At 34.1% G+C, this 13,758-nt stretch overlaps 1 protein-coding gene across 1 annotated transcript; it reads right to left on the bottom strand.

Annotated features, from left to right (window-relative positions):
- Positions 1-225: 225 nt before the first annotated feature.
- Positions 226-3,563, bottom strand: LOC111463877 (transcription factor bHLH160). The gene is made up of 3 exons (XM_023107814.1): positions 3,223-3,563; positions 2,026-2,385; positions 226-306 (listed from the first exon to the last, which is right to left on the bottom strand). Exons 1-3 carry the CDS (start codon positions 3,550-3,552, stop codon positions 232-234), a joined length of 765 nt encoding a protein of 254 aa, XP_022963582.1. The 5' UTR covers positions 3,553-3,563; the 3' UTR covers positions 226-231.
- Positions 3,564-13,758: the final 10,195 nt, after the last annotated feature.

Raw genomic sequence — 13,758 nt, 5'->3', positions numbered from 1 at the left:
TACTTTATTTTTTACTCAAATTTCATTTGTACGCACATTCAATTTAAGACTAAAAATCGAACTCACAATATGAATAAATCTATAAATTTTGGATAATATGAACATAGTTCAATAATTAAGACATTTATTTTCTTAACGTTTGTCAAATTAGCATTTTATTAACGATGTTAATAGTACCACGAATAAGTATAAAAGGTATAAAGATGATGATGGCATGGATGTATAAATAAATCAACATAACCAAGAGATTACCCTTTTTCTTAATATTGATTTATAATCATCACCTTCTTCCACACTTTTATCCATCTGCACAAATCACACACTCATTATCAACGTATATTGAAATTCATTAAATGTTATATATACAATAATTCGAATATTTTAAATTTCCTTTTCCTTTAAAAATTTATTGAGTTATATTCAAGTTGATAAATAAAATATTATATTTTCGAGAGAATTTTGTAATGGTTAATATTTAAATAAATTTATCTTTGCTACATAAATAAATTTATAAAATATTTCATCTTTTATCTTTATATTTCAATGATTTTCTTTTTAAAGGTTTTAGTGGTGTGTTAATTAATAAAAATATATACCAGATAAAAATATTGTTCACGTTGAAGAACTATCAAGATTCATTTATGAGTAATGGATTCTAATTATTTAAGTGGAGCTTTATTTATCTTTTAATGATTTAATGATTGAAATCTAAATTTATAATATTTTATTTTTGTATATTCTGTTATAAATGTTTTTGTTTACCCATGATTAATTATGATTATAAAATAAGAATGTTACATATCTTTAAATATCTCGTGGACAGTAAGTTTTTTTTTTTTTTTAGTTCTATATAATTTAAGTTGAATGTTTATATCAATGAAACTTGACATCATCAATTTTGTTTGTGAAGTGATTCAAAAAGCTTACTTTTTATGGAATTATGGATACTTAGATATAAATATCTACGTCCTGCTCTTCAACGACTTGTTAAATTAAATTTCCTAACATAGTTATCTTTAGGGCTGATTATTTTTCTCTCTTATCCAATAATTTATTTGAGAAATAGAAAAAGGACATTAGAACAAGAAATATGTTTGATTTTTTTGTTCAAAAATCATTATCAAATTGATATATCTTTTGTGTTATACAGAATAGAAACACAAACAATTTAGATCAATGAAATGCAGACTACCAAACTCAAATCATAAAAATTTTGTTAGTTTTTTTTTTCGTTTAGGATGGATTGAGTTTTAAGAAAATCCAAAATTCAGTTGCGTTTGGAGGTTGACATTTTCTTTATCTAGTCAACCTGATCAACTCAAAAACAACAACTCTACTATTTAAAAAATTAGGAATATTTAACGTTTGTAACCAATGTTGGTGACACAGTATAACTGTAAATGTTTGATATTTGAATTTCATGAGATTTTAGTTATTAATTTAATATGTAGAGCGGATAACAAGAATTTTTTTTAAAATAATTAAAAAAAACAACAACTCAACCACTGAACCCAACCCAAACCCGATTTGGGTTGGATGGTCGGGTTGTTTTTTTTAAAATTATTTTAAAGAATCATATTTATCCACAATACATATTACATTAATAATTAAAATTTCATAAAATTCAAACATCAAACATTTACAAGTCACAATGCATCAATAACATTGGTTACAAACATTAAATCTTCGTAATTTTGGGTTCTGAAATCTACTTGGGTTACTCAGAGTCACCAACATAACAAACTTGAAATTTCGAGTTTATTCAAAAGATTTTTCAACTCAACTCAATCCAACTCAATCCATGTATACCCCTAGCTGATTTTAAATATAATCAAATAAAAACAGCTACAAATCACGATCAAAGATTCTAATTACTTCACTTATACAAGTTTAAGGTTTAAATTGATACCAGTTTTAATTTATATGCCATAAATTGATATTTTCTCTATAAAAAAAAATTTAGATGTTCATAGATCAACAACAAATCATGAAAGAGATAAAAATTAAAGTAATTGAGAGAAATACCTGAAAATGCAAATGGGAGGTGAGGGTTGGATGATGAGGAGAAACACAAACTGTGGAAGCCCCAATGATCCGAAGGCCTTCTTCTTCAGCCTTTTGAATCAAATTTGAGAACGTAATCATGTTGTTTCTTTGGTTTATGCATATTTGGATGATCACTTCTCCTTTGCAAACTTGATGCACCAAAACACTTAGATTATCATTTTCTAATCCTTCCTTTTCATCCACTAATACTCTTTCATTACTCTTTCCTTTCTCTTTTATCATTTTTTGCTTCTTTTCCTTCATATTTTCAATCTCTTTTTGTAGTGTGGGAATGTAATCTACAACTTTGTTGATTATGGTCGTCGAGCTCCACCTCTTCTGCAACAACCCTCAAATATTAGGGTTTATATCTTCTTTATCGTTCATATCTCTCTCTAAGCTTTAAAAATGTCTATAGATTCCTAAACTTTGATAATTTTGTTGCATAGGACTCTAACGACACTTATGACACATTTTTTATAAAGTTAGACCTTTGCTATGGGGAAGGAAGAAAGATTTTGGCTCGAAGGGAAAAGCATTTGCTTTTTATCTATCTGTATTGGTCTTTTCACTCATTTGCGGATTTCTAATTGCATAACAGAGTTAGTCGAGACTCATAGAACCAAAAGAGTAGAAGCATTTGGAGTCAGTCGGAATTCATAGAACAAAAGGAGTAGAAGCATTTGGAAACATCACAAGTCGATCATATTGCATGTTTTCAACATAAAATGTTGTAATGACTCATGTCCAAGATTTGCATTAGGATTTGGAATCTAGATTCTCGACACCTCGTATCCTCAATATTTGCCTACGACATGACAAGTTACTTACTCTTCGCTTCTAGAAGTAAAGATTATCCTCCTAGACCAGGAGAGATCATTTTAGCATGTTTTATCCTCACACTCACAAGACATAGAATTGCTCCAAACAAATGTTACTTAACTTTGGAGTTCTTACGATTGAGTCACCGAAAAGGAAGGTGCACTTTATTAGTATAGATAGTAACTTTCAATCCTTTTAAACTTTTCTTAGCTATCTTTGCTCTCATTCGAATATGACTTTGATTCATTCACATACTTCTCATTTACTCGAATATCACAAATATCCACAAACTTAAAAAGGGTTTAGATGGAACGTGTAATTTAACCTAAAAAACGAGAAGTAATACATACGAACCTTGGATCGTCGAGCATTAGGAAGCAAGGATCGAAGGGAAAAGTACAATTGAGAAAGCTCCATCCTCCTTTGTCTTTCTCTAGCATTATGTTCTTCTTTCTTAGCATTAGAGGGTTCAATATTGGCATTCATGGCTGGTGGAAATGCCGCATTTTCTCTCCCAAAACCTCCATAAATGTCTTCCTCCAAACCCAATAATGCTGCAACTTCCGCCATAGACCCACCAATCTCACCACACAATGCTTCGCCACCTTTTGGCAATAGGGTTTGTTCTTCCCCATTGTTTTCATCGGTCAATGTATAATAACTCTCCCATGGTGCCACAGCCATACTTTAAGAACAAAAACTCCCTATTTATCTTTGTTTACTGCAAATCCATTCGAAAACACATTGAATTAGCCCATATCTTATGAAATTATCCTAATTTCAACTATAATCGGCTTATCCATGAACATTCCAAAGTGTTTGACCTTTTTCCATAAAAGAAAACAACAACAATATGTTCTAAACAAAGAAGGGATAGAAACAAAGCAAAAGGAAAAGAAATTTAATTGGTTTAATGATTTGAGGGTACCTTTGATTCTCTTATCTGAGTTGGCTGCGAAGGAGGAAGGAGATAAACAAACTGGAAATCTGATTCGTTTTCATGGAGAAAAGAAAGAGATGGTAATTAGGTCATTTTCTCTTCTTATACATCCCAACACAAAACCCCACCAATATATATATTATATATATAGATATATATATATATATATCTATATATATAAAGTCAATTCTCAACTCAAAAATGTTTTTGTTTTTTGAAGATAAACTCAAAAAATTGATTTCTACAAATATTAAGGACCCACTCGATAAATAAAATAATATGTCAGATGGGATTTATTTATTTATTACTATATTTTTCAGTTGTTTTAATTTTAATATTTTTTATCTTGTAATTCATGTGACAAATAGATTAGGTATGATGTTACTTAGTTTCAATTTTCTTCATGGATACTTGAGTAAAGGAGGAGTATATGAATAAATTGATACCATATTCGGATGAGAGCAATCTGGCAAATGTCGTTATTGTTACGCGACCACTGAACCGTGAAGCTTTCCCAAACGATGTTTCCTATTTACATTCTCATCTCTTAGAAAGAGTTAAACGATCGGACCAGACAGGTGCAGGTAGCTTGACCGCCTTACTCGTCATTCAAACACAAGCTGGAGACATAGCAGCCTATATTCTTGCCAATGTTATCCAATGGACAAATTTGTTTAGAAACATAGCTCTTTTATCATAGAACTAGACTCGCTATTAACGTTGGCTTATCTATCCGTTGCGTTTGGTTTTCCACTCAATTGAAAACTATGAAACATGTTTATGGTAGTTCAAAATTGGAATTGGCACAATATTGTAAGGATATGATGATAAAAAAAAAAAAATCAAAATTACTACATATACAAATAAGAAGTATTTTTCTTTTCCGTGGCTCAATCGTAGGAACCTTAAAATTAAGCTTGTTTTGCTTGAAATCATTTTGTGACAAGTGATTTTTTAGAAAATTTTCCTAAGATGCATGTGAATGAGAATAAAATAACATAAAAGAACTTAGTGTTGATTTGTAAGGATAATCTTCACTCTGATAAGAATAAGGTCACTCACACGAATGTTGTGGCCATTATTTCTTAATCTTAAACATGAGACTTTACATATTTACTATTTAGTCCTTCTCGTTTGATATTTAGTTAATACCAAACCATATTTAATCTATAAATAACTCATCGAACATTAGGATTGTAAGGATTAAATTTATGAATGTATGAAGATCAAAATGTTTTTTTAACCAAAATAATTTTTTTTTGTCCTTCTTTTAATGCAATAGTTTATTTATATAATAAAGTTTTGGGGAAAATAATGTCGGGTTAGGGGATATAATGATGTGTACTACGAGTGCCAACTTTGTAGTACAAAAGTTGATGAACCCATAAGTGCAGTACAACCTCGTTTCCTCCATTTCTCTTTCCACGTTCTTTGGAATCTTGACCTTAAGAACTTATGGTTTTCGATGCACCAAAACCTTCTTCCAACTCTTATCTTCGTAATGTTTTTCCATTTTAAAAACTCAATGTTGTCTCATACGCGTTTCAATCCGATTATCGAATTGTTTAGTCGAAGATTTTGTTTAATTCGATTATCGAGTCGTTTGGTTGAAAATTTTATATAACATAAGTGAGAATCTCAAAAATAAAATGAGTAAGAATTATATAACAATGTTCCGTGTTGTTATCGTAATTTTATATAAATAAATAATATTATAAAATAATTTTATTTTAATATAAAAAATTTCTATAAATATATTTGTAAGATTCATTTCTTATATACCTTCGTCTATTACATGCGTTTTAAAATTTTTGAGGGGAAGTTCAAAAGTGAAAGCTTAAAAAAAGACAATATCTACTAGCGGTGGGCTTGAGGGGAAGCCTGTCCGAAAGAGAAAACAATATCTACTAGCGGTGGGCTTGAGGGGAAGCCTGTCCGAAAGAGAAAGCTTAAAGAGGACAATATCTGCTAGTGGTGGGCTTGAGAGAAAGCCCGCCCAAAAGAGAAAGCCCAAACAGGATAATATTTGCTAGCGATGGACTTGAGGGGAAGCCCGCCCTAAAGGGCGTTTTAAAACTTCTTAGGGGAAGTTCAAAAGTGAAAGCTCAAAAAAGACAATATCTACTAGCGGTGGGCTTGAGGGGAAACCCGCCCGAAAGAGAAATCTTAAAGAGAACAATATCGGCTAGTGGTGTGCTTGAGAGGAAACCCACCCAAAAGGAAAAGCCCAAACAGAATAATATTTGCTAGCGATGGACTTGAGGGGAAGCCCATCCTACTGGAAAAGTTAAAAAAGGACACTATCTGCTACAGGTGGAAAGCCACTCTTAGAATGAATAATAGAATCATTTTTTTTTTATAGTTTTCTAAAAAACTATTGTTATTTTTTTTCTTCTTTTATTATAAAGTTATAAACCTTTATTTATTTATTTATTATTATTATTATTTTTTATCTCGTCTCATATTTGATTGACCCAAATTTATAAATCTAATAAAGTTGAAAGGTTAGTGTCTAATATTTCCTCCTTTTATATGTGTTTTGGTTCTTGGGTTAGTTACATGAAGGGTTCTGATAATACATGGATTGGTCTTGAGTTCCTTACGCCATCCTACCCAATGAACCATTTTTTCATAATATAATCTCGTTTTGTTGCTTAGATACTTCATCTTATCAATGAAAATTTGGTTTTTGAGTTCAAAAAATATCCTTACTGTTTATTTAGATGGAAACCAATAATGTTTTGTTAAAAAAAATACACTTCAACTTCTAAGAGAGTTCAAAAATATCATTATCATTAAATTTGGAGGAAACAGTAGATAGGATTTAGGGATTCAAAAATTTCATTAATACCTTTAAATTTTTTTAAAAACTTTAAAAATAGCTTTAAACTTTTCAAAAATATCAGGATATGGACGGAACCATTAATACTACGTAAAAAAAATCTATGAACTTTCAAATGTAATATTAATACTTTTAAACTTAAAAGTTTAAAAAGTTTTTAATGCTAACACCCTTGAACGGTGTTGAACTATGAGATGCAGTTAAATAGTAAAAACTTTTTATAACTACTTTTTTTATATAGAAGTTAAGAATGTTAATGCTACTTTTATGGATATTTTCTTGGATATTTTCTAAGCGTAGTTTTATCCAAACCCAATTCTAAGGAAAACAACTATTTAAAAAACTCAGAAATTTTGAGATTCACGGTGAGGCGCTGATTTTGCGAGGAAGAAACCACCCATGACTTCTACTTAAGCCTAATCCAAGGTGTGTGAGGTTGCGATCGACGACACATATTCGTTCTCTTTTTAGTGAGCGTGTGGTGTCGAGAGAGTCATCAAGCCTCAGGAGGTATGGTGCAAGCAGTCGAAAACTGAACAATGGCTAGAATTGTGCATGGATCGTTGGTGGAACCCAATTTTGGTGAGGGTTTGCGGTTTTCTAAAACGGGCGAAGAAGATGAAGCCAGCGGGTTGAGATCCGAGTTTGGATACAGTGCAAGCAATCCATTTCAGTTGAAGATGTGACAGCCCAGAAGCCCAAAACCCTTGGCCTAATAACCTATCGAGAGATGCTCAGCCCGCTCGAAAAAATGCAATCGGTGTCGTCCCCACGCTTCAACCCACAACTATCGCTCGACTCCTCACTTGCAGTGTACGTGATATTCCCTATCGTGACACTCTCTTGACTCCACTCGGTGTGCTCGTCTTGGGCTCGGTGACTCCTTCGCTTAGCTTGGCGACTTATTCGGTTCGGTATAGGGTATTTGGTACCGTTGCCTATGTTTTTGACCTTTCAGTGCTGATTTTGATCTTGCTATAGGCATTTTTAAGATCAATATAATCTCCAATGGCTCAATTTAAACTAGTTTGAACTAGAATTTGAAGTAAGTTAAGTTCGTTAGAATTTTTTTAATAAGTTGTCATGAGTCTACCTAGGTTGAAATAAACCTTGTAGGGATGAAATTAAGCTAGTTTGAGGAATGATTTGGGACCGGCCTAGTTCAACCGTGTAAGTGGCTCTACTGTTGATTGGTTAGAAGAATCGTATGATTATGATGATGCATGCCCCATGACCCCTGCATGCATCATAATTAGGAATATTAAGCTATGCTACATATGCTATGTGATGACATGTTATGTATGTATGCGATGTCCTATTATGTCATGATATGTATGATATGAAATGTTATGTATGCTATGCTACATCATGTCATGTTAAACAATGTTATAGATTATACTATACTAATGATGACGCATGATGAAAGCCATGTTGAGTACTAAGCATACATGACTCATATGTCTACTATGACATGAATGAAAGGAATAACAAAATGATTCTTATTACATGCTATGATTTTAAGCCATGGGGACCTCATACATTTGTATATGTCATGTGCATCAGGATGCTTCCCCATTATATTATGTTAGTACGGACGCGTACCTTCGATATTTATGTTCACTATGATATCATGCCATACATTTCTCTTTGTGGTATCTGGTGACGCGTTAACGCGTTTGGCCCGACATGCAAGGCCCAGGGTATGTATACGAGCTTGTCGGGTGGGTTTATGTGCGCATGCATGGGTGAGTGTGTTACGACATCCAACCTTGCTCAGACTGAAAATAGTTCAAGGTCATGCTATGTTGTTTTAAAGGATATGTCACATCATGAGTGTGTGTTTGCATTACCTGCACCCAATAGTGGGCCTACTTATTGAGTATTCCTTAAAATACTCAAGTAACGTGATACTCTTATATTTTAAGTAAAGGTAAAACGTCTTTGCACGGATGATAGTGATGCTGGAATGACCATGGAAGTCAAGCTAACATAAGACAGTAAAAATGAGTTTTTCATTTAGTAGTTTTGTAGGTAGCTTTCATTTTCGTATCGAAAATTATGCTAATGTTTTTGTTTTGACATTGATGTTTCTTTTGTTTTTTATTTTTAAATTAAATGTACATCTCCGTGGCTTCGTTTGAAAGATTTTATTAAAATATTCGAATATGTTAGTAAAGGCTTGTATGAAATAACATCTGATTAGTTTCGTAAAAAATTTAAGGGTTGAAACTTTTTGAAAGTTTAATAATATTTGTACAAACAAAAAAAAAAAAAAAAAAAAAATTATAATAATAATAAAAAAAGAAGGTTGTCCCCCATTGTCAAGTTGAGAAAATGGAGAGTTAGACTCATCTCATACAAGCGATTCAGGTCCCGTTGGAGAATACATTTTCTAATGGCTCCAGCTCGACTTCTCGACTGATCCAACTTGAGTCTGATATGCTTGAACTCTTTTCTACAATGTTAGATACTTTGGGAGTCGTTTTCAATACTTTCAGATGCGTTTAAAGTTACTATGACTACTTTTTAGCTAATTTTAAATTATTTGGAGTAAGTTTAGATTACTGTATGCAAAGTAGGTTAGCCAAATTTTATAGTAGAACTCTAAGTTATAATTGGGGACTCCTTAGGTAGAATTAAACTTTAAAAAACAAATTTAGGCTAGCATCAAAGGAGTGTAGTGGCTTTGGCTTAGGCCAACCAAATAAATGGTTCTACTGTTGGCTTGGTTGGACGAATTGCATGATGTATGATGACGCTTGCCTCGTGCCCCTTGTACATGTCATAATTGCATGATGTTATGCTATGATATGAAATGTTATGTAATGTTGAAATATATATATAGTGGTATGTTATGAAAATGATATGAAACATGTTATGGTACGAGATATGTGATAATTGACATGTTTATGATATGATATATTGTGATGCGATATGTTATGATATGATATGTATATGATGAAAATTGTTATGCCTAGAAGCATGGAATGTTATGATATGATATAGTTATGTAATTTGAATGATATGATGTGATTGACATGCAAAACGGTGAACTAGCATGAAATACAATCTTGGTGTATGTATGAAAGATATGATAAACGATATGTGAAATGATAAGATATGTATGGAACGCTAGCATGGTTGTATTAAATGATAATGAAAATGGAAAAAGGTTAGGACCTCATGCATTATTGTGTGCTCATGCATTGGGGGATACCCCTTACCCTTCACGATAGTACGAACGCGTACGTTATGAGGAAGGAAGACGATCATTATGGTTATCATAATGCTGCAATGACCAAACAGGAAAACGATCATTATGTTTATCATAATGCCATGACGGTCAGGCAGGAAAATGATCATTATATTTAACTTAATGTTGTCGTGATGGTTACTAGTTCTAATGGGTGTTCGACCTAAGAAGCCCCCAGAGTATGCTCGCCCGATAAGGAAAGTGGCCCAATGGTGTGCGAACTGACTGGTGAGTCCATATGTGCACGTATGGGCTGTGTGTAGAGTATATGGTACACATCCTAGTTATCCGTTAGGATAGTGCCATAGGAAAATAGACGGATATGATAGGTTCCGTCATTTCATTCGCATGTTCTTGCATTTAACCCCAATAGTGGGGTCACTTACTGAGTATTTCTTTAAATACTCAAATCCCATGCTACTTCTATTTCAAGTTAAGGCAAGTCATTTCTGTACGGCTGAAGATGACATAAAAACCCAAGACCATGACACATGCATAGGGTAGTCATATTTATTTTTTTAGACTTAGGCTAGAATATGATATTTTTAATTTAAACGTTTATTTATTTTATTTAGTCTCTTGTTGTGTCATTTTTAAATGTGATTTCAAAGCACGCAAGTCTATGGCTGTGTTTTAAGATGAAAGTGACGTTTTATGAAAGTTTAAATGAAGTATTTTCGCATTCATTGTTCATGATATGTATACAGTAGCGACCTTAAATTAAGTAGAAAATTTCGGGTCGTTACAATAAAGGAAAAAATAAAATTCTGGTCGCCGGAGTTTTCGAGCAACCACTTCCAAAGACATGCCCACCTCTCTGGTTTGAATAAACTTAAAATGCTAAATGTTAATTTTAGGAAATTTGTCAAGAGAGGTTAATTTGAAAAGTCATGTGAAAGTAAATGCCAGAGCCTTTTTAGGAATAATGGCAGGTTTATGGGTGTCTCTCGTACCTATTGTTAGAGTTAAAAAACTTATAAATACCTAGTCCTTCTACTGTAAAGTCAGAGCAAGAGAGAAGAGAAATACAGAGCAAGAGAACAAAAAAAACAAAGTAAAGGAAAATACAGAGAAGTAATAGAAAAGATTGTTCCTTGTCTCTTTGTCTCTCCTCTCTCGACATCTCCTTCGCAAATATGCGAGTAGTATTTTCACAAAGTGGTATTGGAGCGTTCTATCGATAGTGTGTGTGAAATTTACTTTACAAATTAGCGAATTTTATTTAACAAATTTGTATCAGAGCCGATGGCGAATGTGATGGGTCAAATGCCATTACCACGACTAACGAAGATGAACTACAAGAATTGGAGCATCCAAATGAAAGCTCTTCTCGGTTCTCAAGATGCATGGGAAGTGGCCGAAGAAGGTTTCAAAGAACCAAAGGATACCACTAGTTATACGGCGGCACAAAACAAGACGTTAAAAGAGTTGCGATCAAAGGACAAGGCAACATTATACATGCTGCTCCGAGCCGTTGACGAGTCGGGCTTTGAGAAGATTGCCAGTGCAATTACTTCAAAAGAAGCGTGGGACACTTTAGAAAAAGTGTTCAAAGGAACCGACCGAGTCAAGCAAGTGCATCTCCAAACTCTTCATGGCAAGTTGGAGAGCATGAAAATGAAGGAATCAGAAAATGTATTTGACTACATCACGCATGTTCAGACTGCGGTAAATCAACTAAATTGAAACGGAGAAATGTTACCCGAGATGCGGGTTGTGGAGAAGATCTTAAGGTCATTAACCAACAATTTTAAGAATGTTGTATGTGCGATAGAAGAGTCAAAGGACTTAGCGACGTTCATGGTTGATGAGCTCGCCGATTCTCTCGAGGCACACGAGCAACGTAAGCAGAAGAAGAAGGAGAAAACACTCGATCAAGCACTTCAAACCAAGGCATCAATCAAAGATGAAAAGGTACTCTACTCTCAAAATTTCCAAAGTAGAGGTTGTGGTTGTGGAAGTCGCAGAAATGGTCGAGGTGGTCAAGGCAGCAGTAATGAAGGACATTATAAGAAGAAGAGATAGTCGAGCTCAGCAAATTGGTGTGGAAGAGGACGCAGTCGAGGAAGAGGCGGCCGATCAACAGATTTCAACATTCAGTGCTATAAATGCCAAAAATAGGGTCACTTATGCAAATAATTGTAACTCCGAAAAATGTTACAATTGTGGTAGAATGGGGCATTTTGCAAAAGATTGTCGAGCCGAGAAAAAGGTGGAAAGAGCAACCAACCTAGCCTTGGAAGATGTAACAAATGAAGGTCTTCTCCTGATGGCTTAAAATGAAGACAACACTAACAACGACACTCTGTGGTACCTCGACTCAGGGGCAAGCAACTATATGTGCGGTCACGTGTACCTATTCAAAGAGATGCAAAAGATTGAAGATGATCATGTGTCATTTGGAGATGCGTCAAAGGTGGAGGTCAAAGGCCAAGGTACGATACATTTCTTGCAAAAGGATGGTGTAATGGGGTCAATCCAAGATGTTTATTACGTACCAGACCTCAAGAACAACATACTGAGTATGGGGCAACTCGCAGAGAAAGGTTACTCGATATTCTTAAAAAAACTGCCTGCTACACCAGAAGGATAAGCAAGGGCATTTGGTTGCTCGAGTCGAGATAGAAAGAAATCGGATGTACAAACTGAATTTAAGAAGCATACGAGAAAAGTGTTTGCGAGTCGACGTAGAAGACAAGGCATCACTGTGGCATCTCCGCTTTGGTCACCTACATCATGGCGGCCTAAAGGAGTTAGCAAAGAAGAATATGGTGCATGGACTACCCAACATGGACTTTGAAGGAAAATTTTGTGAAAAATGCTTGCTCAGTGTCACAATCGTACTTTGATGGCAGCAGACTTACGATTCTGCGGCACTCACTTCTCAACAACAAGTGAGTGAAGCCTATTCGTTCTCGTGTCGCCTACGACCAAGCGACGTATGCTCGAGCTTCTAGCCCCAGTTCAAGAAGAATGTTTTAGAAAGTGGGGGTAGAGAGATTTTGAAAGAGAGTTTTGAAAGCAAGATTTGAGAAATTGAAATTGATGTTATATGGGAATGTAAGTAAAAGGCAACAACGACTTACTGCATATAACTGTTGGGAATAAACTTAAATGAAAAAAATGTAGTTTTTAATTTTGTTAATTTTAGTAAGGTTTTTGAAATTGAGTACAAAGAAGTAAAAGACCAACCAAAAAAATGAAGGGCCAATAATCATTTTAAGAGAGGGTGGGTTATGGGACAGCTAATATTAAATTTTAGAAAACCTATAAATTAATTCGTTTCCATTGTAAAAAGTAGAGCAAAGAGCAGAGCAAGAGTTAAGTATAGTGTAATAAAAAAGGGCTTTTGAGAATCTCTTTTTCTCCTTGTCTCTCCCCTCTCGACATCACCTTCACAGCCTCGAGAGTGTTATTTTAACAAGTTAGTTTCAGAGCGAGCGTTTATTTCTACAAATTGGTATCAGAGCTGAATGTTATTTTCTACAAATTGGTATCAGAGCGTATTTTATTTCAACAAATTGGTATCAGAGTCGATGGCGAACAAGATGGAACAAATGCCGCTACCACGATTGATGAAGAAAACTACGAGAATTGGAGCATCCAAATGAAAGCTCTTCTCGATTCTCAAGATGCATGGGAGGTGGTCGAAGAAGGTTTCAAAGAACTGAATGATACCACGTGTTATACGGCGGCGCAAAATAAGGCGCTAAAAGACTTACGATCAAAGGATAAAAAGGATAAGGCAGCATTTTACATGCTATTCTGGGCTGTTGATGAGTCAGGCTTTCAGAAGATTGCAAGGGAAACTACTTCAAAAGAAGCGTGGGACACTTTAGAAAAAGTGTTTAAAGA

The sequence above is a fragment of the Cucurbita moschata genome, unplaced genomic scaffold (assembly GCF_002738365.1).
Source record: "Cucurbita moschata cultivar Rifu unplaced genomic scaffold, Cmos_1.0 Cmo_Scf00029, whole genome shotgun sequence".
Classification (NCBI taxonomy): domain Eukaryota; kingdom Viridiplantae; phylum Streptophyta; class Magnoliopsida; order Cucurbitales; family Cucurbitaceae; genus Cucurbita; species Cucurbita moschata.
Note: the sequence above shows the minus strand (reverse complement) of the source record. Positions and strands in the feature narration are given on the sequence as shown.

Excerpts from the sequence above, each read along its gene's own strand:
- LOC111463877 (XM_023107814.1), bottom strand. The coding sequence starts at position 3,552 with ATGGCTGTGGCACCATGGGAGAGTTATTATACATTGACCGATGAAAAC. Across the intron at positions 2,386-3,222 it reads CTAATGCTCGACGATCCAAG|AAGAGGTGGAGCTCGACGAC; the intron begins GTTCGTATGTAT and ends GGGTTGTTGCAG. Across the intron at positions 307-2,025 it reads CCTCCCATTTGCATTTTCAG|ATGGATAAAAGTGTGGAAGA; the intron begins GTATTTCTCTCA and ends TGATTTGTGCAG.